Source organism: Bubalus kerabau, chromosome 3, assembly GCF_029407905.1.
Source record: "Bubalus kerabau isolate K-KA32 ecotype Philippines breed swamp buffalo chromosome 3, PCC_UOA_SB_1v2, whole genome shotgun sequence".
Taxonomy (NCBI): Eukaryota; Metazoa; Chordata; class Mammalia; order Artiodactyla; family Bovidae; genus Bubalus; species Bubalus kerabau.
In genome coordinates, this window is record NC_073626.1 from 109761395 (window position 1) to 109784758 (window position 23364).

The 23364-nt window shown below is 34.8% G+C and overlaps 1 protein-coding gene across 1 annotated transcript in view; it reads left to right on the forward strand.

The window, feature by feature from the left end:
- The window catches only part of LRP1B (LDL receptor related protein 1B), a 1835261-nt gene that overhangs the window by 1046443 nt on the left and 765454 nt on the right, over positions 1-23364 (forward strand). The window contains exons 23-24 of the mRNA XM_055574440.1: positions 1364-1609; positions 23158-23355. Coding sequence (XP_055430415.1) covers positions 1364-1609; positions 23158-23355 — 444 coding nt within the window. The remainder of the gene's footprint in view (positions 1-1363; positions 1610-23157; positions 23356-23364) is intronic.

The window sequence follows — 23364 nt, forward strand, 5'->3', positions numbered from 1 at the left end:
TTTGAAAACTACTCAACTATTTTTAAAGGCAAGGAAGACAAAACTTATTTTGTCCTTATTAATAGACACCTAATATAATAATATATAGCAAGAGTTAATATCATGATTGCAAAAATAATTGCTGGCTATTTTTGTCAAGTGCATAAATATGGCATTTTAAAATTTCCCAGGTGGACAGATACTAGCTCAATTTAGGAACAGTTGTGTGCTTTTGGATGATTTTGTAAATTTTGTTATTCAATATGTGTTTTTAACTGCTTACTCTATGCTAGGCACTTTGTTAACTATGGGATATACATGGTAAACAGAAAGGATGTTTGTATATTCTCATATATCCTACAATCTTGTGATGAAGTAGAATGATAACTGTATCTAATGTGTAATATAAATTATAAGTGCCTTAAAGAAAAATTCTTTCTTTATGAAACTATTATCATTTGTGCAGTCAATGTTAGTTGCTCATTATTTCAGCCCAAAATGCCAGGTCAAGTATTTTTGTGTATTGTTTATTCTATTTCCATAGCCTCACTGAATTAATAATAATAACAAATATATGAGGTACAATGTATAATTTACCTAAATAAATGACTGTAGTCAGTAAAGGACAAACTAATCCATTCTGGATTATAATTCTAAATCAGACTATAGATGTAGAAAACAATATATAGATATAATACATACATATTTATATATGTATGCTTGTTCCTGTTTATTTATAAACACTGTGATAATCAGATTTTCAGATCATCAGTATATGTGTGTCTCTTTTGGAAGCCCCAAAATTCTGATTTTGCATAATTGCTAAAAGACTGAGCATAATCTTTCCAGTAATAATAGAAACACTTAACTCACTTTAGTTCTATGGAGTACAATAAAGTGTACTGCAAAATTTAGAGAAATGCAAATTTTCCATTCCCAATTTATATCATTAGCCTGTGCTATGCTCGTCATGTCTGACTCTTTTCAGCCCCATAGACTATAGCTCACTAGGCTTCTCTGTCCATGGAATTTCCCAGGCAGGTACACTGGAATGGGCTGCAGTTTCCTTCTCCAAGGGATCTTCCCAACCCAGGGATCGAACCCACATCTCTTACCTCTCTTGCACTGGCAGGCAGATTCTTTACCACTAGCACCACATCGGCAGCCAATTTGTATCATATAGAATTCTATTTGATCATTGGATAAATTTTTCATCATCCCTACCCCTTTAGGACTAAATTAAAAAAAAATCTGTAACGATCTTTCTCAATTTATTTATAATCTTTACTCTAATTCTAGATTTAAAGAAATGAGTTCAATGATTAGTACTTAATTGAACAAAACAATTCATGATGCCCTATTATCTCTTCCTATCCTTTTATAGATGAATGTTCACTGAACAATGGAGGCTGTAGCCACCACTGTTCTGTTGTTCCTGGAAGAGGAATTGTCTGTTCCTGCCCTGAAGGACTTCAACTCGGCAGAGACAATAAAACGTGTGAAATTGTAGATTACTGTAGCAATCATCTAAAGTGCAGTCAAGTGTGTGAACAGCATAAGCAGACAGTCAAGTGCTCATGCTATGAAGGGTGGAAGCTGGACTTGGATGGTGAAAGTTGCTCAAGTGTCGGTAAGTAGATGTATATTTTGCTATATTTAAGAATAGCAAGTGGTATGTGTTCTGTATTGTATATCTTGCTATATTTAAGAATCAGTATTGAGAAAAAAAATCAAAAAACAACTCAGAAAATTACTAATGGATTTGATTAAATTTAGAATAGGCATTAACATATAATGACCCTTAGACCTATGCCAAAATCTTTTGGACAAAAAATATTAAAATAATCCTTTACCGTTACAAGCCATCTGATTATCTTTTCTTTAAATACCTGCTTTTGTCATCTTGCTCCCCAGGTGCTTGTTTTTCTATTCTCCAAAGCTTTTACTTTTATTTATTTTTGAGTGCTTTTTATAACCCCATAAAGTTTGGCCCAGTCCCACACTTCATCTGAATCTCTGTGTTTAGTCATTCATGTCCAAGTTTCTGCAACCCCATGGACTGCAGCCCACCAGGCTCCTCTGTCCTTGGGGATTTTCCAGGCAAGAATACTGGAGTGGTTTGCCATTCCCTCCTCCAGGGGGTCTTGCCAAACTGGGGATCGAACTCAGGTCTCTCACACTGCAGGCGTATTCTTTCCTGTTTGAGCCACCATCTGTATCTCTACTGCTCTTGAAAACAACTTAACTCTGGCTGTATTCATCTCTTGCTTGCCCATTTAAGACATACTGCTGATTCTCTAGGTCATATTCCACAGTAGGAAAAGCAAATGAAAGCTATGGAACGTGCCAAAATTTGAAATCTAATCCTGTAGCTGGCAATCATAGTGTATTTAACCCCAGGCAGGTCACCCAAAACTTTTGAGCTTTGTTTTTCTCATCTTTCAAATATCAATGCCCAGCACAACAACCTGTTGCAAAAATGACAAGAAGCACGTTTACTATGCCCCACACTTGTTCAGTGCTTAGTGAGTGGTGGTTTCCCATAACTTCTGTAGATTATTAGTCTGAGTCACTGGGCACTAAGAGGTCCATGGATAGAATTGGAGGGGGTCCATGAAGTTTCTTAAGGAAAAATTTTACACTTTTATTTTCTTTAATCTCTCCCTGAAAGTTAACATTTCTATGAGTTGTGAATGTATGCCACAGACCAATTTTTAGCAGCAACAATGACTATGTCTCTGTGAAGTGACCACTGTGAAATATCACTGTGAAGTAATAGTCATATTCATATCATGTTAAAAGTTGTTGCTAATATCTCAAAATCTCTCTTACTCTCAGGCTTTGAAAACTACTGCTCCTTCAGTAATGGGAGTCATTTGGTCCACTGCTGAATCTTGTTACTGAATGTGTTAATTTAAAAAAGCACATATATTCCTCCATCAAAAACTGTTTTTATTTATATGATAAATGTATTTGAATATATTTAATTCTTTTTTATTTACCTTTGTTATACTTTTTTCTAACAGTTTTTGGACTCTAAAAATTCTGATTTCGAGTACCCAGGCTTCATCAGGCTCCTAAGAACCCATATATCATAAACATTTTTCATTTTGTTTCTTCTACTTAGATTGTACTTTCCCTCTTTGTCTCTAAAAATTCTGGATATTTTTAAAACCTACTAATGCAAATCTTTCTTCTTTAATGGAGTCTTCTTCCAAACATGCTGGCTGTCTCCACTCATTTCTCCCTTCTATATCTAGAATTTGTCTAAAGAAATATATGGTCACATTTATTTATTTATGTTTTTATTTATCTCCCTCCTTTACTCTTTACTTCTCCAGTAAAGTAATAGTTGTCTTGAAGTCAGAAATCAAGTTATAGATTTTTATCTTGTGTTTTACATAGTATCCAATAAAGTAATATGCAATTAAAAGGATGATTTTTTTCAGAGAACATTAAATTATTTTATTACTTTATTTCAAATGTTGTCTTGTAGTTTTTTTTTTTCTCTTAAAATTTGAGTCCTAGAAGCATAAATTTAGCAAACATTCATTTGACTTGTTCTCTTACAGAATTCTTGCACAATGTAATTAGCAAGATAAATAGCAGTTTATTGAAATAAAGATAACCATTTCATATACATGTTTGGAGTAGGGGAATGATAGATCAAACTTAGATATATAATCATGTTTTACAAGATAATTGGCTATATTTCTGATTTTTGGATATAGATCACAAAATGATTGACTTATTATGGCTTTGTACTCTATTAAATGAATACTCTATAAAATCAGTTTAACTCAAGTTAAATATTAGAACAATTCAACTTTTGAATATAAGTTACCAGGTGCAAAGGTAACTCTTCTAATGGAATTGACCCCTTCTACTCTCAGCTCAGAAAGAAAATCTAATAGTACCATATCATTTTTCACTGTTAAAATCGCTGTGTATCACACCTAGCTTTGTTGATAATTTAACAGAGAAGCAAAATTATATTTTACCTTTTAAAATTAGTACAGAGTTTTGTTTGCTGGAAGATTTCTGATTACAGTTTTGATTTCCATGCTTGTGATGGGTCTGTTAAGATTTTCTATTTCTTCCTGGTTCAGTTTTGGAAAGTTATACTTTTCTAAGAATTTGTCCATTTCTTCCAAGTTATCCATTTTATTTGCATATAGTTCCCGATAGTAGTCTCTTATGATCCTTTGTGGGAGAAGGCAATGGCACCCCACTCCAGTACTCTTGCCTGGAAAATCCCATGGACGGAGGAGCCTGGAGGGCTGCAGTCCATGGGGTCGCTAAGAGTCGGACGTGACTGAGCGGCTTCACTTTCACTTTTCACTTTCATGCATTGGAGAAGGAAATGGCAACCCACTCCAGTGTTCTTGCCTGGAGAATCCCAGGGACGGGGGAGCCTGGTGGGCTGCCGTCCATGGGGTCGCACAGAGTCAGACACAACTGAAGCGACTTAGCAGCAGCAGCATGATCCTTTGTATTTCTGTGTTGTCTGTTGTGATTTCTCCATTTTCATTTCTGATTTTGTTGATTTGATTCTTCTCCATTTTTTTTTTTTTTTTGGTGAGTCTGACTAATGCTTTGTCTATTTCATTTATCTTCTCAAAGAACCAGCTTTTAGTTTCATTGATTTTTGCTATGGTCTCCTTTGTTTCCTTTTCACTTATTTCTCCCCTAATTTTTATGATTTCATTCCTTTTACTAACCCTGGGGTTCCTTATTTATTCCTTTTCTAGTTGCTTTAGGTGTAGGTTATTTATTTCACTTTTGTCTTGTTTCTTGAGGTAAGGTTGTATTGCTATGAACCTTCCCCTTAGCACTGCTTTTACTGAGTCCCATAGGTTTTGGGTTGTTGTGTTTTCACTTTCATTCGTTTCTACTCATATTTTGATTTCTTTTTTTTATTTCTTCTGTGATTTGTTGGTTACTCAGAGCGTGTTGTTTAGCCTCCATATGTTTGTATTTTTATAGTTTTTTTTTCCTGTAGTTGACAACTAATCTTACCACATTGTGATCAGAAAAGATGGTTGGAATGATTTCATTTTTTTTTTAATTTACCAAGGCTTAGATTTATGGCCCAGGATGTGATCTATCCTGGAGAAGTTTCCATGTCCACTTGAGAAAAAGGTGAAATTCATTGTTTTTGGGTGTAATGTCCCATAGATACCAATTAGGTCTAACTGGTCCAGTGTATCATTTAAAGTCTGTGCTTCCTTGCTAGTTTTCTGTTTAGTTCATCTATCCCTAGGTGTGAGTGGAGTACTAAAGTCTGTCACTATTATTGTGTTACTGTTAATTTCCCCTTTCAAACTTGCTAGCATTTGCCCTACATATTGCTGTGCTCCTATGTTGGGTGCATATATATTTTAATTGTTATATCTTTTTCTTGGATTGACCCTTGACCAGACAGCTTCACAGCTGAATTCTACCAAAAATTTTCAGAAGAGCTAACACCTATCCTACTCAAACTCTTCCACAAAATTGCAGAAGAAGGTAAACTTCCAAACTCATTCTGTGAGGTCACCATCACCCTAATACCAAAACAAGACAAAGATGCCACAGAAAAAAAATAAAACTACAGGCCAATATCACTGATTAACATAGATGCAAAACTCCTTTTGCATGACCAAGTGAGCTTTATCCCAGGGATGCAAGGATTCTTTAATATTGGCAAATCAATCAATGTGATATACCACATTAACAAATTGAAAGATAAAAACCATATGATTATCTCAATAGATGCAGAGAAAGCCTTTGACAAAATTCAACATCCATTTATGATAAAAACCCTCTAGAAAACAGGCATAGAAGGAACATAGCTCAACATAATAAAAGCCATATATGATAAACCCACAGCAAACATTATCCTCAATGGTGAAAAATTGAAAGCATTGTCCCTAAAGTCAGGAATAAGACAAGGTGCCCACTCTCACCACTACTATTCAACATAGTTTTGGAAGTTTTAGCCACAGCAATCAGAGAAGAAAAAGAAATAAAAGGAATTCAGATTGGAAAAGAAGAAGTAAAACTCTGTTTGCAGATGGCATCATCCTCTACATAGAAAACCCTAAAGACTCCACCAGAAAATTATTAGAGCTAATCAGTGAATATATTAAAGTTGAAGGATATAAAATTAACACACAGAAATCCCTTGCATTCCTATACACTAGCAATGAGAAAACAGAGAAATTAAGGAAACAATTCCATTCACCATTGTGACGAAAAGAATAAAATACTTAGGAATAAATCTACCTAAAAAAACAAAAGACCTATATATAGAAAACTATAAAACACTGATGAAAGAAATCAAAGATGACACAAATAGATGGAGAAATATACCATGTTCATAGATCAGAAGAACTGATATAGTAAAAATGAGTATAATACCCAAAGCAATCTATAGATTCAGTGCAATCCCTATCAAGCTACCAATGGTATTTTTCAGAGAACTAGAAAAAATCATTTCACAACTTGTATGGAAATACAAAAAACCTTGAATAGCCAAAACAATCTTGAGAAAGAAGAATGTAACTGGAGGAATCAACCTGCCTGACTTCAGACTATACTACAAAGCTACAGTCATCAAGACAGTATGGTACTAGCACAAAGACAAAAATATAGATCAGTGGAACAAAATAGAAAGCCCAGAGATAAATCCACGCACCTATGGACACCTTATCTTTGACAAAGGAGGCAAGAATACACAGTGGAGAAAAGACAATCTCTTTAACAAGTGGTGTTGGGAAACTGGTCAACCAATTGTAAAAGAATGAAACTAGAATACTTTCTAACACCATACACAAAAATAAACTCAAAATGGATTAAACATCTAAACATAAGACCAGAAAGTATAAAACTCCTAGAGGAAAACATAGGCAAAACAGTCTCTGACATACATCACAGCAGCATCCTCTATGACCACCTCCCAGAGTAATGGAAATAAAAGCAAAAATAAACAAATGGAACCTAATTAAACTTAAAAGCTTTTGAGAAATGAAGGAAATTATAAGAAAGGTGAAAAAACAGCCTTCAGAATGGGAGAAAAGGATAGAAAACAAAGCAACTGACAAAGAATTAATCTCAAAAATATACAAGCAGCTCCTGCAGCTCAATTCCAGAAAAATAAGTGACCCAATCAAAATAGGCCAAAGAACTAAAGAGACATTTCTCCACAGAAGACATCAGATGGCTAACAAACACATGAAAAGATGCTCAATATCACTCATTATCAGAGGAAGGCAAATCAAAACCACAATGAGGTACCATCTCATGCCAGTCAGAATGGCTGCTATCCAAAAGTCTACAAACAATAAAAGCTGGAGAAGGTGAGGAGAAAAAGGAACTTTCTTACACTGTGGGTGGGAATGCAAACTAGTACAGACACTATGGAGAACAGTGTGGAGATTCCTTAAAAAACTGGAAATAGAACTGCCATTTGACCCAGCAATCCCACTTCTGGGCATACAACCGAGGAAACCAGAATTGAAAGAGACACGTGTACCCCAATGTTCATTGCAGCACTGTTTATAATAGCCAGCACATGGAAGCAACCTAGATGTCCATCATCAGACGAATGGATAAGAAAGCTGTGGTACATATTCACAATGGAGTATTACTCAGCCATTAGAAAGAATGCATTTGAATCAGTTCTAATGAGGTGGATGAAACTGGAGCCTATTATACAGAGTGAAGTAAGTCACAAAGAAAAACACCAATACAATATACTAACACATATATATGGAATTTAGAAAGATGGTAACAATAACTCTGTATATGAGATAGCAAAAGAGACACTGATGTAAAGAACAGTCTTTTGGACTCTGTGGGGAAGTCCTTCTCCTGCCTTCTCTGTGGGAGGACTCTGATGGGATACAGAGTGAAGTAAGTCACAAAGAAAAACACCAATACAATATACTAACACATATATATGGAATTTAGATGATTTGAGATCATCTAAATGATCTGTGGGATAATTTGAGAGGGTAGCATTAAAACGTGTATATTATCATATGTGAAGCGGATCGCCAGTCCAGGTTCAATGCATGAGACAGGGTGCTCAGAGCTGGTGGGCTGGGATGACCCTGGGGGATGGGATGGGGAGGGAAGCGGGAGGGGGGTACTGGATGGGGAACACATGTGTGCCCATGGCTGATTCATGTTGATGTTTGGCAAAAACTATTGCAATATTGTAAAGTAATTAGCCTCCAATTAAAATAAATAAATTAATTTAAAAATAAAAATAAAATAAATAAAATTAGTATGGAAATTTTTTCCTGCTAATAATTTAGCACTTTCCTAATATACAGTATACTACATACCATTGTCATCATTTATATTGTTGCAGATAATAAAGGTTTTGTTAGGCATTAAAATTTATTTTTTATTTAAACCAATTTTCATATAAAAAAATTGATTCTTTTTTTCACATCAATTCTTTTTGAAAAACCTACAGCAAATTCATAGTTCAATAAAATGAATTGACTATTAACTTTGGGCTTTAAAAGTAAAATTTCTTTTTTCTTGCTCTCTTTTGTTCCTTTTTTCCATCATTCCTAAGCTGAGTGCTTCTTTTTAAAATGTGTTCTCTTTATTGAATGCAATATCTGTGATTAATCTTCTTGACATTTTAAGAATAAAATAATAATACTCTTTATGGCTCAAATTAGAAACATGACTCACTCATTTATTTTCCTCTTGAATTTTCCTCTGTAGTTGTCTCATGATTTTCTCCTTTCTTTTCTAATAATTCCTTCCTAAAATTTTGCACTCTGTCCTTGGCTGAATTGTTGAGTTCATTACTCTATTTTTTCCTAGGTTCACTTTTAACATTTTATTAGTTAACTACAATATGATTTTCAAAAGACTTATTTATGATTGTTATTTTTTATTTAATATGCCTGTAAACCTCACTTCTCTTAGGCATTTGAATACTTTATTTTGTCAGCTCCTTATACATTCCCTCTTCAGTACATAATTTGTTAATCACTTTTTTCCTAAGTATTTTATTTTTACTTATAATAACCCAGAATACTACTAACTGCATTTCTTTTCTATCTCTGGTTTCTTTGCCATTTGGCAGGTAGGCTACTTACAAATTATCAGCACGTTTCTAATAACATCAGAAAGAACATAGTAGCATCACTCTTTTATTTTCTCTCGGCATGATTAGGTTAGATTTACCCACCAATATGTTTCTTTGTTTTTAATCACATTTTCTAAAATAGTTTTAAAATTCTATTTTAAAATTTATATATTTTTTTTTAAAAAAAGAGATCTTGGATATAAATAAAAATGTATAAACATAGTAACCACCTATTAGTACACTGTGTCCATCACAAACTTTCTACAGTTATTTTTGAAGGTACATTTTATTTTATATGTTTTATTGAGTTATAGTTGATTAGGAGCTCCATTTATTGAATTTTTTTCAGAGTTCCATTTATTTTGTATTTTTATTGAGTTATAGTTGATTTGGAGCTCCATTTATAACTTGGGTTTTTTGTTTTGTTTTTTTTTTTTTGCACCCACATATTTATTTGCATCCAAATATTTTTTTGCACCCAAACTTTAATTCTAGAAAAAAAGTATCTGTACTGCAGCATGGAGTTACACATATTGTCTTGATGATGGCAATACTCACTCTTGCCTAATTTTTATCATCCTCCTGTTTTAAACTCCAGTAGTTGGTGATGGACAGGGAGGCCTGGAGTGCTGCCATCCATAGGGTTGCAGAGAGTCAGACACGACCGAACTGAACTGTTCTACAACTTGTGAGAAGTAAAATAAAAAGTTGAAGAAATATGGCGTTTTTATTGTAAAGGGAGAGGGTAATCTAATCTGGAAGATGAGAGTTAATGGAAAGAACTTAGTGTGAATAAGAACATAGTAAAGAATAAAATGATGTTTATAACTCGATGGTCTATCTTGGAGAACTATGGAAATTAAAGGTGAAGAGATCAGGAGAATGAATTTGATGGCAGGGTTGGGGGGGGGTGGGGTTGTGCAGGGAGGACATTTATAATCTGGCCATTCATTCCTTTATCTAAATAAAGTGAGATTTATGCCTGTCAGTCTACATCTGTGATTTTATTTATTTATTTTTTTAATTTTATTTTATTTTTAAACTTTACATAATTGTATTAGTTTTGCCAAATATCAAAATGAATCTGCCACAGGTATACATGTGTTCCCCATCCTGAACCCTCCACCCTCCTCCCTCCCCATACCATCCCTCTGGGTCATCCCAGTGCACTAGCCCCAAGCATCCAGTACCGTGCATCGAACCTGGACTGGGAACTCGTTTCATACATGATATTTTACATGTTTTAATGCCATTCTCCCAAATCTTCCCACCCTCTCCCTCTCCCACAGAGTCCATAAGACTGTTCCATACATCAGTGTGTCTTTTGCTGTCTCGTACACAGGGTTATTTTTACCATCTTTCTAAATTCCATATATATGCGTTAGTATACTGTATTGGTGTTTTTCTTTCTGGCTTACTTCACTCTGTATAATAGGCTCCAGTTTCATCTACCTCATTAGAACTGATTCAAATGTATTCTTCTTAATGGCTGAGTAATACTCCATTGTGTATATGTACCACTGCTTTCTTATCCATTCATCTGCTGATGGACATCTAGGTTGCTTCCATGTCCTGGCTATTATAAACAGTGCTGCGATGAACATTGGGGTACACGTGTCTCTTTCCCTTCTGGTTTCCTCAGTGTGTATGCCCAGCAGTGGGATTGCTGGATCATAAGGTTGTTCTATTTACAGTTTTTTAAGGAGGTACACTGCTGATTGTCACCTGTGACTGTCAAGTATGATAATATCTTCTGCATTCTCTCTGAAAATCTTATACTCTATTGAATCCAATACTCTATTCACATCTCTCTCCTCTGTAAATCATTTCTTTCTTTCTTTCCTTCTGGTCTTTTTTTTTTAATTTTTATTTATTTTTCTATGGAAGTATAGTTGATTTACAATGTATTAGTTTCAGGTGAACAAAAAAGTGGTTAAATTTTATCTATATTATTTTTCATATTATTTTCCCTTGTAAGTTATTAGAAAATATTGAGTATAGTTCTCTGTGCTATACAGTAGGCCCTTATTGTTTGTCTATTTTATATTATATATAGTAGTGTACCTATGTTAATCCACAAATCCATATGAATCATTTCTGGAAGTTAATTATAACATTGTTCATAGCTTCCATTTATCAAGTATCTAAAATGTTGTAGGTAATTTATTTGTAGATACGTAATAAAATATGTGTACCTATTGAAACTAAGACCAGATCAGATCAGATCAGTCGCTCAGTCGTGTCCAACTCTTTGCGACCCCATGAATCGCAGCACTCCAGGCCTCCCTGTCCATCACCAACTCCTGGAGTTCACTCAGACTCATGCCCATCGAGTCAGTGATGCCATCCAGCCATCTCATCCTCTGTCGTCCCCTTCTCCTTCTGCCCCCAACCCCTCCCAGCATCAGAGTCTTTTCCAATGAGTCGACTCTTTGCATGAGGTGGCCAAAGTACTGGAGTTTCAGCTTTAGCATCATTCCTTCCAAAGAAATCCCAGGGCTGATCTCCTTCAGAATGGACTGGTTGGATCTCCTTGCAGTCCACAGGACTCTCAAGAGTCTTCTCCAACACCACAGTTCAAAAGCATCAATTCTTCGGCACTCAGCCTTCTTCACAGTCCAACTCTCACATCCATACATGACCACTGGAAAAACCAAAGCCTTGACTAGACAAACCTTTGTTGGCAAAGCAATGTCTCTGCTTTTGAATATGCTATCTAGGTTGGTCATAACTTTCCTTCCAAGGAGTAAGCGTCTTTTAATTTCATGGCTGCAGTCACCATCTGTAGTGATTTAAGATTACTTCATTTACTCAGAGCCTGTGGTAAAGAGATGCTAGAGAAGAGCTTTTGAACTTCATTACTCATGACTCCAGGAACTTTTACAAGCTGTTCTGAAGATTCAGTTCATCTCTATTTACGATGTGCCCTCAAATTCCCATAATGTCTTTGAATAGTCTGTTTTATAAGCTTATTTCTATTACTTACACCTAAACTTTTTTTTCAAAGCAGAGATTAAATCAAATTATTTTATACTTCTTTTGAAATATATGAAAATTGTGTAGTAAATGCTAATTGAATATAAAAATGTCCTTTATTACTTAAAATACCAATATATTTTTACTATGTTTTTACCATTTATACTGAGTACAATTGGTATGTTGGTTCTAACCACTGTGTATAATCATGTGACATGTAGTACCAGTTTCTGTTTATCCATTCTATCACATAGGTCCACTCAAATCATCCCCAATCTTTACACAAATACCACTGCCATAGACATAGATTTATCTATAGTTTTATAAATCTGCTTGAAAATTTTCAAGACTAAAACACCCAGTGCATGGGATGTACTTATATTTACTATGAATAAGTAGAAACAGTTATTCTTCAGAGTGACTGAACAGACTCCATGTACACCAACAATACATGTCCAAAGTTCCCACATCCTTGCCAGCTCAAAATTATCAAACATTCTAATATTTTTCCCCAATATATAGGAGTTAAGAGTAGAATGATATTTTTCATTGCTTTAGTTGGTATTTTTTCTTATTATTTATATATGAATTTGGGCATTTCTCTATATACCTGTTAGTCTTTTGCATCTCTCCATTTACTTTGGTTATTATCCTGTTAAGATTATTGCCTTCCCTTATTGATTCAGAGAAATTAGCCATCTGTTTTGAACTTTAGACATTTCAAGCATCTCCATTCAGTTATCCATCTATTAATTTCATTCACACTGACCTTTGTTAACCAATTCCACTTTATCGTTCTCCTTTCTCATTCACTTCTTTCTTTACTCCATTTCTTTTCTTCTTTCAGTAATTATTTTTATCACCTCCATACTCAGTGTCTTCTGGGCTAGCTATTTATTCATTGATTCTGATAATCATTCATTCATTTACTTATGTAATCACAAATATTTATTAAATGAGACCAAGCAAGAGGCCCTGGGCCATGTCGTACAATCCCTTACCCCAGTGCATTTATGGTCAAGCTATTTTGTTTTTAATGGTTTACACAAGTTTTGTGTTTTTTTTTTTTTTTTTTTTTTTTTTTAAGATTTCTTTATTTTTGGCTGTGCTCAGTCTTCATTGCTGAGCATGGGCTTTCTCTAGTTGTAGAGAGCAGAGCCTACTCTCTAGGTGTGATGCATGAGCTTCTCATTACTGTAGCTTATCTTGTTGTGGAGCACAAGTTCTAAGGTGTGCAGGCTTCAGTAGTTGTGGCTCCCAGACTCTAGAGCACAGGCTCAGTAGTTGTGATGTACAGGATTAGTTGTTCTGCTGCATGTGGAATCTTCCTGGAGCAGGGATCAAACCCATGTCCCCTGCATTGGCAGGCAGATTCTCAACCACTAGACCACTAGCGCAGGGGAGCCCTGCGCTCATGCTCTCCCTCTCTCTTTGTCTCTGACTTTCTCTTTCATATATACAAACAGACATCAAATGCAGATTCTTGCCACTTAAAAGTCTATTCTACCCTTCATTCTATAGATTCTATCCTCTGCCTTCATATGTATCATACTTCAGTAATGCTGGACTATCATTCCTTCCTAGCATAGCTAGGGCTGAATTAATGGAAAAATGGTAGCAGTAATATATATTGAGCTAGAGAAACGAAAAACCATTTATTACTTAGTGAGTCTCCACTGTGTAAAAGAAATGTATCTGATATGGGAAGAGAGAAATCCAAATAAATTCTTATATATGAGAGCAGAGAAGACAGTAAAAATTCTGAATAGGAGAGAAAACACTATAACTATAATATCATTTTGTGTTTAATATTATATATATGGAAAAGAATTAGGAGCTATTCATATAGAATTGCTAGCTGTAGAGTTATAATCACAATTTAGCCTAAGAGGACTATAGAGGGACTCTTTTCCTTAGACAAGTCATCTATTGCTTTCATATCCTATTTTGTAAAAATTATTGTGCAAACCTGAAAGGGAAATAAAAGAAAATCCAAGAAAAGAGAATTACAGATAGAAAATTACAATATTTTGAACATTTTTGAAAAGCTACTTCTGATGTAATATGTTTATAAACATGAAATTAATTACTATAAAATATAAACTGTAACCTTATTTTTTTGGTGTGTATATAATCACATAATATGCTAAAGTAGAAAAATTCCAAGCCACTTCTTTGTAGAGTGTGATGTACTGGCCTGAGCTGTTAAATTCAGTCACTTACTAGACAGGAGCTAGTATACTGGAAAAAAAAATTGTTAGAAGACTGTAAAAATGATGACTGTTTCACCATTTGTTGATACTCATTTCAAATCAAGTTTGCCTCAAAAGAATTTTATATATCTACATCAAAACTGAATCACCTAAAATTTATTAATTGTGTTTTATTGTTAAATGTTTTATATAGAGTTTTTGTTTGTTTTCATTAAAGAAAAGACCATTGTGAGACCTATAATTTTTAAAACTAGTATTTATAATTTCCCAGTAGTATGTAAAATGGCATACTGGGTTATTTATTTCAGATTTCATTATTCTCTCAAAGAGGAAATAGTAACAACAAATCCAAACAAGTATTTTTTGATCATCTGTTTTTCTCTATTTTATCAATTTCTATAGTTTTATTGATTATATTCTTCCTAGTTCCTGTGAGTTAATTCTTTTTATATTTTCTGAATTATTGAGTTGAAATGTTATTTTTTGTGTGTTTGAATATACTAGTCAACTAGCGTAAATATACAAAGAAGAAAAGCATTAAACTCTCAGAATGCTATATTGTCTTTCCTTATGTAGATAGAAAAATTTTCAGAGTTGAGTTTAGTTATACAGAGTAATCAAATGAGGTAAAAATACATGATTTTTAGTTAACAGTGACTAAAAATAGTATATGTACAGTTCTTTACTTTTTATAAATTTCTACACTTATTACCATATTTTTTTCTTATGACAGATAAATTGAGATACACAATTCAGTGCTCTATAGTGTATTTAGAGAGTAATACAACTGTTGCTGCTGCTGCTGCTGCTGCTAAGTCGCTTCAGTCGTGTCCGACTCTGTGCGACCCCATAGACGGCAGCCCACCAGGCTCCGCCGTTCCTGGGATTACCACTGTCTAATTTTAGAGTATTTTAATCGCCCTCAACAAACCCCACAGACATTAGAAATCACTCCCCATAAACCCCTACATGTGACTCTGGCAACCACTAGTTTATTTTCTGTCTTTGTAGATTTGCCTATTCTGGACATTACATAAAAATGGAAGACGTCCTTGGTTATCTATTTTAAATATAGTAGTATGCAACTGAACTGAACTGAACTGATGTACATATCAATCCCAAACTCCCAATCTATCCCTCCCAGCCACCCTTCCCTGCTGGTAACCATAAGTTCATTCTCTATGAGTCTGTTTCTGCTTTATAAATAATTTTATTTGAATATTTTTTTTAATATTTTACATGTAGATTATCAGTACAGGTTCAGTTCGGTGGCTCAGTCGTGTCCAACTCTTTGCAACTCCATGAACGGCAGCACACCAGGCCTCCCTGTCCATCACCAACTCCTGGAGTTTACCCAAACTCATGTAGACAATTATCACATGATAATTGTCTTTCTCTGTCTTATTTACTTCACTTAGTATGATAATCCCTAGGCCCATTCAAGTTCCTGCAAATGGCATTCATTTCATTATTTTTAATCACTGAGTAATTGGGATTGGTGCTTATTAAAATGCCACAAAGTTTGCTGTTCTTACTGATATTCAGCATTTTTTTCTTAATAACACTGGTTATTACTAGACTTTGGTTAATTTCTAGAGTTTAGGAAAAAATGACCATTTTGCTAGTATTTTTATTGTTTCTAATGGAGGAGAGGACTTTTAGAAGTCCTTACTCCATCATTTTGGAATTATTCTTATCTCATTAATTTTTAATAGCTCATGCTTTTTAATCTACACATTTGATGTCATAATATTTCTATTTTTTTAATTCCCTATTTGTGTGTGCTTAGTCGCTAAATTGTGTCCAACTCTTTGTGACCCCATGGACTGTAGACTGCCAGGCTCCTCTGTCCATGGGTATTCTCCAGGCAAGAATACTAGAGTAGGTTGCCATGCCCTCCTCTAGGGGATATTCCCAACTCAGGGATCAAACCCAGATCTTCCACATTGCAGGTGAATTCTTTACCGTCTGAGCCACCAGGGAAGCCGAAGAATACTGGAGTTGGTACCTTATCCCTTCTCCAGAGGATCTGCCTGACCCAGGAATCAAACCAGGGTTTCCTGCATTGCAGATAGATTCTTTACCAGCTGAGCTACTAAGCCCAAGAGCAGTAAATGCTATCTTAAATATGAGTTCTCCTGAGGGGAAAAGCATATATGTCATACCCAAACAATTCTTGTTTCATTTATGAATATTTCTTAGAAGCTGGCTGGATAAAACAATTCCTTCTATTACTAGTTAAAATTTTCATTCATAAAATAGTTTTAATAGGAAATAAACCCCAATGCCAAAAATTGAATCTGTGCAGAATTAGATAAGAAATAGTTTTCTTCCTACTCTGAGCTCATCATCCTTCCTGTGGCAGAAGTAACAACATTACTTCATTAATCTCTCATAATATATTCTGTGGTTTACCTACATATAGGTCTATAAAAATTTTTTTTTATTTTTTAACTCAAATGGTAGTATCTGATGCATATCTGATTCACATCTTACCATTTTCTACTTACAAAATATTAGAAACTATTGCATATTAACATATGCATATTAATCATATTCATTGATATGACCTTATACTATTATACTTTGTGACTAGATCATATATTATTTATCCAGCCATCTATTGGTGAACATTTATGTTGCCTAATCATTTGCTACCATAAATGATATTGCAAAGGATTTCCGTCCTCATCTACAAACGTTTATATGTATAATTCTATTTTTATAAATGGATTTAATTATCAAGGGGTGAAAATATGCTTAAACTTTTGATGAATATTTTCCAGTAGCACTGTATAGGGTTTATACTTCCATTATCAGTATATCAGATGGCCTTTTGTCTACACTTTAACCAGTACAGTGTCTAATCAAAAATTTTCAGTTTTAAAATCCATTTATCATTTTATGAGAGTATTGAATATTTTTTAATATTTTGACCTTGTTTATATTTTCCTTCTATGAATTTTCTTTTTAATGTCCTTTATGTCTTATTCATATGAATATTTTCTATTGTCAATATGTAGGAGCTCATATATTTTAAAAAATTTAGCCTTTATTATAATGTAGATATTTTGCCTAGTTTGCCATTTGTCTCTTGACTTTTTCACTGTTTTTCTCCTACAATTTCTTCAATATACATTAAACATCCTTCTTTAGGTCGTCTGTGATTTGCATTATGCTCAGAAAGACTTTTCCCATTCTAGCATACTAAAAATAATGCTTCTATATTTACTTCTATTTTTTATACTTTTATCATTTTAAATATGTTAAGTCACTTGGGAATTATTTTTTAAGTCAGAAAATTTTCCAATGTAATTTTTTCCTAGTTCACTCCAGTTTTTCAGTAGTGTCAGACTCTTTGTGACCCCATTTTCCCTATTATTGACCCCAAAGCTATCATATTTCTATGCCTTTTCGTCAGTTATGGGTCATTGCCAAAGTATTTTATATTAAAATAATAATATTTTTTAATGCCTGTTGGACTTATTCATTTTTATATATTTACCTTGAATTAACAGGATGCAGTTTCCTGTTGAAGCCCAATTTTGAAAATAATCTTTAGAATTATCTAGTATCATTTCAAAGAATGAAATTTTTAAATTTGTTGCATCATTTGTTGTTATTCCTTCACTATCATGTCCAACTCTTTGGGACCCCATGGACTGCAGCACACCAGGCTTCCCTATCCTTCACTATCTCCCAGTGTTTGCTCAAACTCGTGTCCATTGAGTCAGTGATGCTATCTAACCATCTCATCCTCTGCCACCCTCTTCTTCTCTAGCCCTCAATCTTGCCCAGCATCAGGGTCTTTTCCAATGAGTCGACTCTTCACATCAGGTGGTCAAAGTATTGGAGCTTCAGTATCAGTACTTCCAATGAATATTCAAGGTTGATTTCCTTCAGGATTGACTTGGTTTAATCTCCTTGCTGTCCAGAGACTCTCAAGCGTCTTCTCCAGCACCACAGTTTGAAGACATCAATTCTTCAGTGCTCCGCCTTTTTTTAATTGTCCAACTCTCACATCCATACATGACTACTGGGAAAAACATGGCATGACAACCTTTATTAACAAAGTGATGCTTCTGCTTTTTAATACACTGTCTAGGTTAGTCATTGCTTTTCTTCAAAGGAGCAGGTGTCTTTTAATTTCATGGCTGCAGTCACCATCTGTGGTGATTTTGGAGCTCAAGAAATTAAAGTCTGTCACTGTTTCCATTATTTCCCCATCTATTTGCCATGAAGTGATGGGGCCCAATGCCTTGATCTAATTTTTTTGAATGTTGAGTTAAGTCAGCTTTTTCACTCTCCTGTTTCACCTTCATCAAAAGGCTCTTTAGTTCCTTTTCACTTTCTGCCACTAGGGTGGTATCATCTGCATATCTGATTATTGATATTTCTCCTACAATCTTGATTCCAGCTTGTGAGTCATCCAGACCAGCATTTCACATGATGTACTTTGCATATAAGTTGAATAAGCAACATTATAGTAAATTTATGAATTAATTCATGAAGATGCAAATCTTTGGGGAATTGTTTATTTGTTTGTCTCTATCTGATAAAGCTATATACTGTTCCTGTTTTAAAGTCATTAAATGTCTTTATGTACTCTAAATATTTCTTAATATTTTTATTCCCATTTGTATTTTATTTTTTACCCTTTTTTTTGTTGCTAATGTGCATTTGTTTTTTCATTTTGTTTTTTTAAAATTTGGCTTGAAAGTGAAAGTGAAAGTCGCTCAGTCATGTCCGACTCTTTTCAAATCCATGGACTACACAGTCCATGGAATTCTCCAGGCCAGAATACTGGAGTGGGTAGCCTTCCCCTTCTCCAAGGGATCTTCCCAACCCAGGGATTGAACCCAGGTCTCCCACATTGCAAGTGGATTCTTTACCAGCTGAGCCGCAAGGGAAGAACAAGAATACTGGATTGGGTAGCATATCCCTTCTCCAAGGGATCTTCTCGACCCACGGATCAAACCAGGGTCTCCTGCATTGCAGGTGGATTCTACCAACTGATCTATCAGGGTAATTTGGGTTAGCTGCTATCATTTTTAGGAAGGCTAGTGATTTTTTCAAAAATTTTGTCCCAAACCTTTATTACTGAATTCTCTTTCTCTTCTGTTGTAGTTTTGTCAGTTGATTATCCTAAATTTTCCAAGTATCTTTTTTTTTTTTTTAACTTGTAAATAGTAGTTTATTTTTAGCACCTCCTTTCCACTTTTTGCTGCTTCTTTTTCTCGCCTGGGGCTTCCTGGTGGCTCAGAAGTAAAGAATCCACCCGCAGTTCAGGAGATGCAGGAGATGACAGTTTGATCCCTGGGTCAGGAAGATCCCTTTGGAGGAGGAAATGGAAACTCACTCTAGTATTCTTGCCGGGAAAATCCCATGGACAGAGGAATCTGGCCAGCTACAGTACATAGGGTTGCAAAGAGTCAGACGTGTCTGTGCTACTGAACATATACACATGTTCTCACTTGCCTACATCATTTAAAACTTTCAGAAAGATGAAACATTGGTGGACATCCTGATCTTTTACCTCACTTTAGTGGGATTGCTTTCAGAGATTCTCCTTTAAACATGATGCTAGATTTTAGATTATGATTAGATTACACACATGTATTTATGTATAAAAAACAAAAGTAGATACTTTGTTGAAGCAGCCATTCTGTGATTTAAAAACTGCATGTCCTTTAACAGTATTCAATATAAACTTCTCTCACAAGCAGTTGCTGCACTATAATTTACTGCTTAACTAAGACTATAAACCACAGGAAGGAAAGGCTCTTCAGAGTTGTAATGCCCGTAGCTTCAGCATGTGCTAGGAAATATCTGACTGTTTTTAAAGTGTTATCACCCTGCCTTTTCTCTTACTCAGTATCTGTTTTGCTTATTTCTTTGATCTCTAAAACTTAGTAATTATTAAATATTTATTAAGATATTAAATATTTACACTTTTAATCCTCAATTATCCTGATAACTCAGTATGTTATATACTTTACTTTTTTTTTCAAAAACTATTGAGGATCCGTGTGTCTTAGTAAATTTCTCATATTTATACAGCTTGTTAACAACAGAACTCTGTCTTAAACCATCAGTTTCTGACTCCAAGTTTATTACTTTTGACTACATCACAGTTTGTCTACATTTGTATTTTCTGTGATGATTGTCAGCTTATAAAGCAAACTTGCATGAAGTGAAGTAAAGTGAAAGCTGCTCAGTCGTGTCCAACTCTTTGCAACCCCATGGACTATGCAGTCCATGGAATTCTCCAGGCCAGAATATTGGAGTAGGTAGCCTTTTCCTTCTTCACGGGATCTTCCCAACCCAGGGATTGAACCTAGGTCTCCTGCATTGCAGACAGATTCTTTACCAGCTGAGCCACAAAGGAAGCCCAAGAATACTGGAGCGGGTAGCCTATGCCTTCTCCAGTGGATCTTCTCGACTCAGGAATCAAACCAGGGTCTCTTGCATTGCAGGCAGATTATTTGCCAACTGAGCTAATTTCCATACTTCATCTAATTGGATTCTGATAGCAGCAGTTTAAGTTATATTGAAAGGTGATTATTGTGAACTCATTTTACAGATAAGGAAATTTAATTCTTGAAGAGATAAAGAATGTTTCTAGGCTAACACTTGTTTCATAGCCAAAGCAGGTTATTAAGCAAGGTTTATTGATACAAAACAACCATTTTTTTTTTATTTTAAAAATACTAAATTCTAGATTTTAAAAGTATTTGTTCTATTGGGACCTATCTGGAACTAATTATTTTGCACTTTTGTTATCTTGTATCATTTAGATATTATCATAGTAATGTTCTTCAATAAACATCACAATACTGTGCAATAAATAACCATAAAACTTCTGTGATCATAATCAAATACATAACTTTTGCTCACAAGTTTTCAGGACTTCTGGACTGTTCGTACGGTCTTGGCTGGTCTTGCTTATACTGTATGATCAGCGTCAGGTCAGGTAGGCTGATTGTGATCAGCAGATTAGGTTCTGCTGATTGTGGCTGTTCTCTCCCATGCTCGCTGTCAGATAGTCTCTTAAGAGAAATTCATGTCTCTCCGCATTTAATCACCCAAACACATATTTTTAATGTGCTGTGCAGAGCTCCCTAAAGTAGATTCATCTCCAGTGAAAAAAATCACCAGTGACTCTCCTACATAAAGAGTGGCCCTCACCTTCTAGTCTGAGACCTGGTGTGTATTATATCTTACCTGATACTAGATGTTAGGGACAGCATAATGAGTGAGACTGACAAGATCCTTGTTTAAGAGAGTTTATAATCCAGTGAGTAAGGGCAATAGCAAACAGGGAAATACTGATTTTAAATTGTACTCTAAAGAGAATAAACAGGCTATAGTGAAATAGAATAATGAAGATGTGATTTTATTAGGTAACTGATCAGGGAAGACATCTCTGAGGAAATGAGATCAATAAGAAGCCAAAGTGACTTCCCAGGTGACTCAGATGATAAAGAATCTGCCTGCTGGGTGGGAGACCCAGGTTCGATCCCAGGGTTTGGAGATCCCCTGGAGAAGGAAATGGCAATCCACTCAAATATTCTTGTCTGGAAAACCCCTTTGACAGAGGAGCCTGGCTTGCTACAGTCCATGGGCTCACAAAGAGTTGGACATGACTGAGCAACTAACACATACATAATAAGAACAATATACCTGGTTACAGTTGACAAAAATCCAGTTCAAATGAAGTGCAATAGAGTTAAGTGTGTTTGCCCAGGGGATTTGAAGAAAGGAGGTGGGCTTAGGGAAAACTGGAACTATGGGTTTGAATGTCCTTAGGATATGGCTTTTCTCCTGGTCATCAGTTTCCGTTTCTGAGGGTTTTTTCTCTTCTCCTACAGTACTGCAAGTAGACTTAAAGTACAAGGACATGAACGGGCAATACTAAAGAAACTCTTTCTCCTCAACTTGAAAACTTCTCTGGAAGTTTAAAAACCCATCTTCCTGACTTAGATCTTATATCCACCTCTTAGGCCAACCATTGTGGCCAGGAGTGATTATAATAGCTCACATTCACAAACATGTATAGACTTGGGATAGTAAAAAGGTTCCCTAAAAAAAAGCATAAAAGGTTGACAGTAACATAGAAACAGGAGAAATCTTACTGAGCCTGGGTCCCTCCCTCAAAATGTATATTCATAAAGCAGAATTCATGTCTAACACATATCAGTATGTCCAACAGTAGAGGACTTGATACTTTTCAAAATGGTAATTTTAGTAACTTTTGAGTATTAAAACATTCTTTTTTATGTACAAAAATATAAAACTTTAATTTCATATCTGTTTTCAAAGCTTCTCTTTCTTCCAGGTCTGGTCCAGGATTAAAAAATTAGTGAGGGAAAAGTTATATATATATGATTTTCTTGGGTTTTCTAGAAAGCCTCCATCTTCCTAATTATAAGCCCAGTAATTATCTTCATAGAAATTGTCTTTTGTTGGTTCTCTCTCCTTTATGAATCTAGAGTCATGTGATGAGCTAAAAGTGACAGAGCTAGTTTTATTCACTTACCAATTTCTATGACAATATTTCTAAAGTTTGAATTGTCAGTTTAAACTACACTAAAACAGAAAATCTCATATTCTGTCTCGTAATTACAGCAATTCTTCTATTTTAAAGTCAGAAGCAGGTGTGTAAAAATTCAAGGAATAAAAAACATTTATAGATCATTTTAATAAATACAAATAAACCTAAGTTTTTCAAGATTCTTTTAAATTTTGGATTACAAGAAATAGCTCCTCTAATGACAGAAAATTCATAATGAATTGTGCTTTTAAATAAATAGATCTTGACCCCAAGTACTTTATTATTTACTAAAGCATATAAATATTTCCATATGCCTGTTAACATAAATCTATTTTCAGATCCTTTTGAAGCATTCATCATCTTTTCTATTCGCCATGAGATCAGAAGGATTGATCTTCATAAAAGAGACTATAGTCTACTTGTTCCTGGATTGAGAAACACAATAGCGCTTGACTTCCACTTCAATCAAAGTTTACTTTATTGGACAGATGTTGTAGAAGACAGAATATACCGGGGCAAGCTTTCTGAAAGTGGAGGTACCTCCA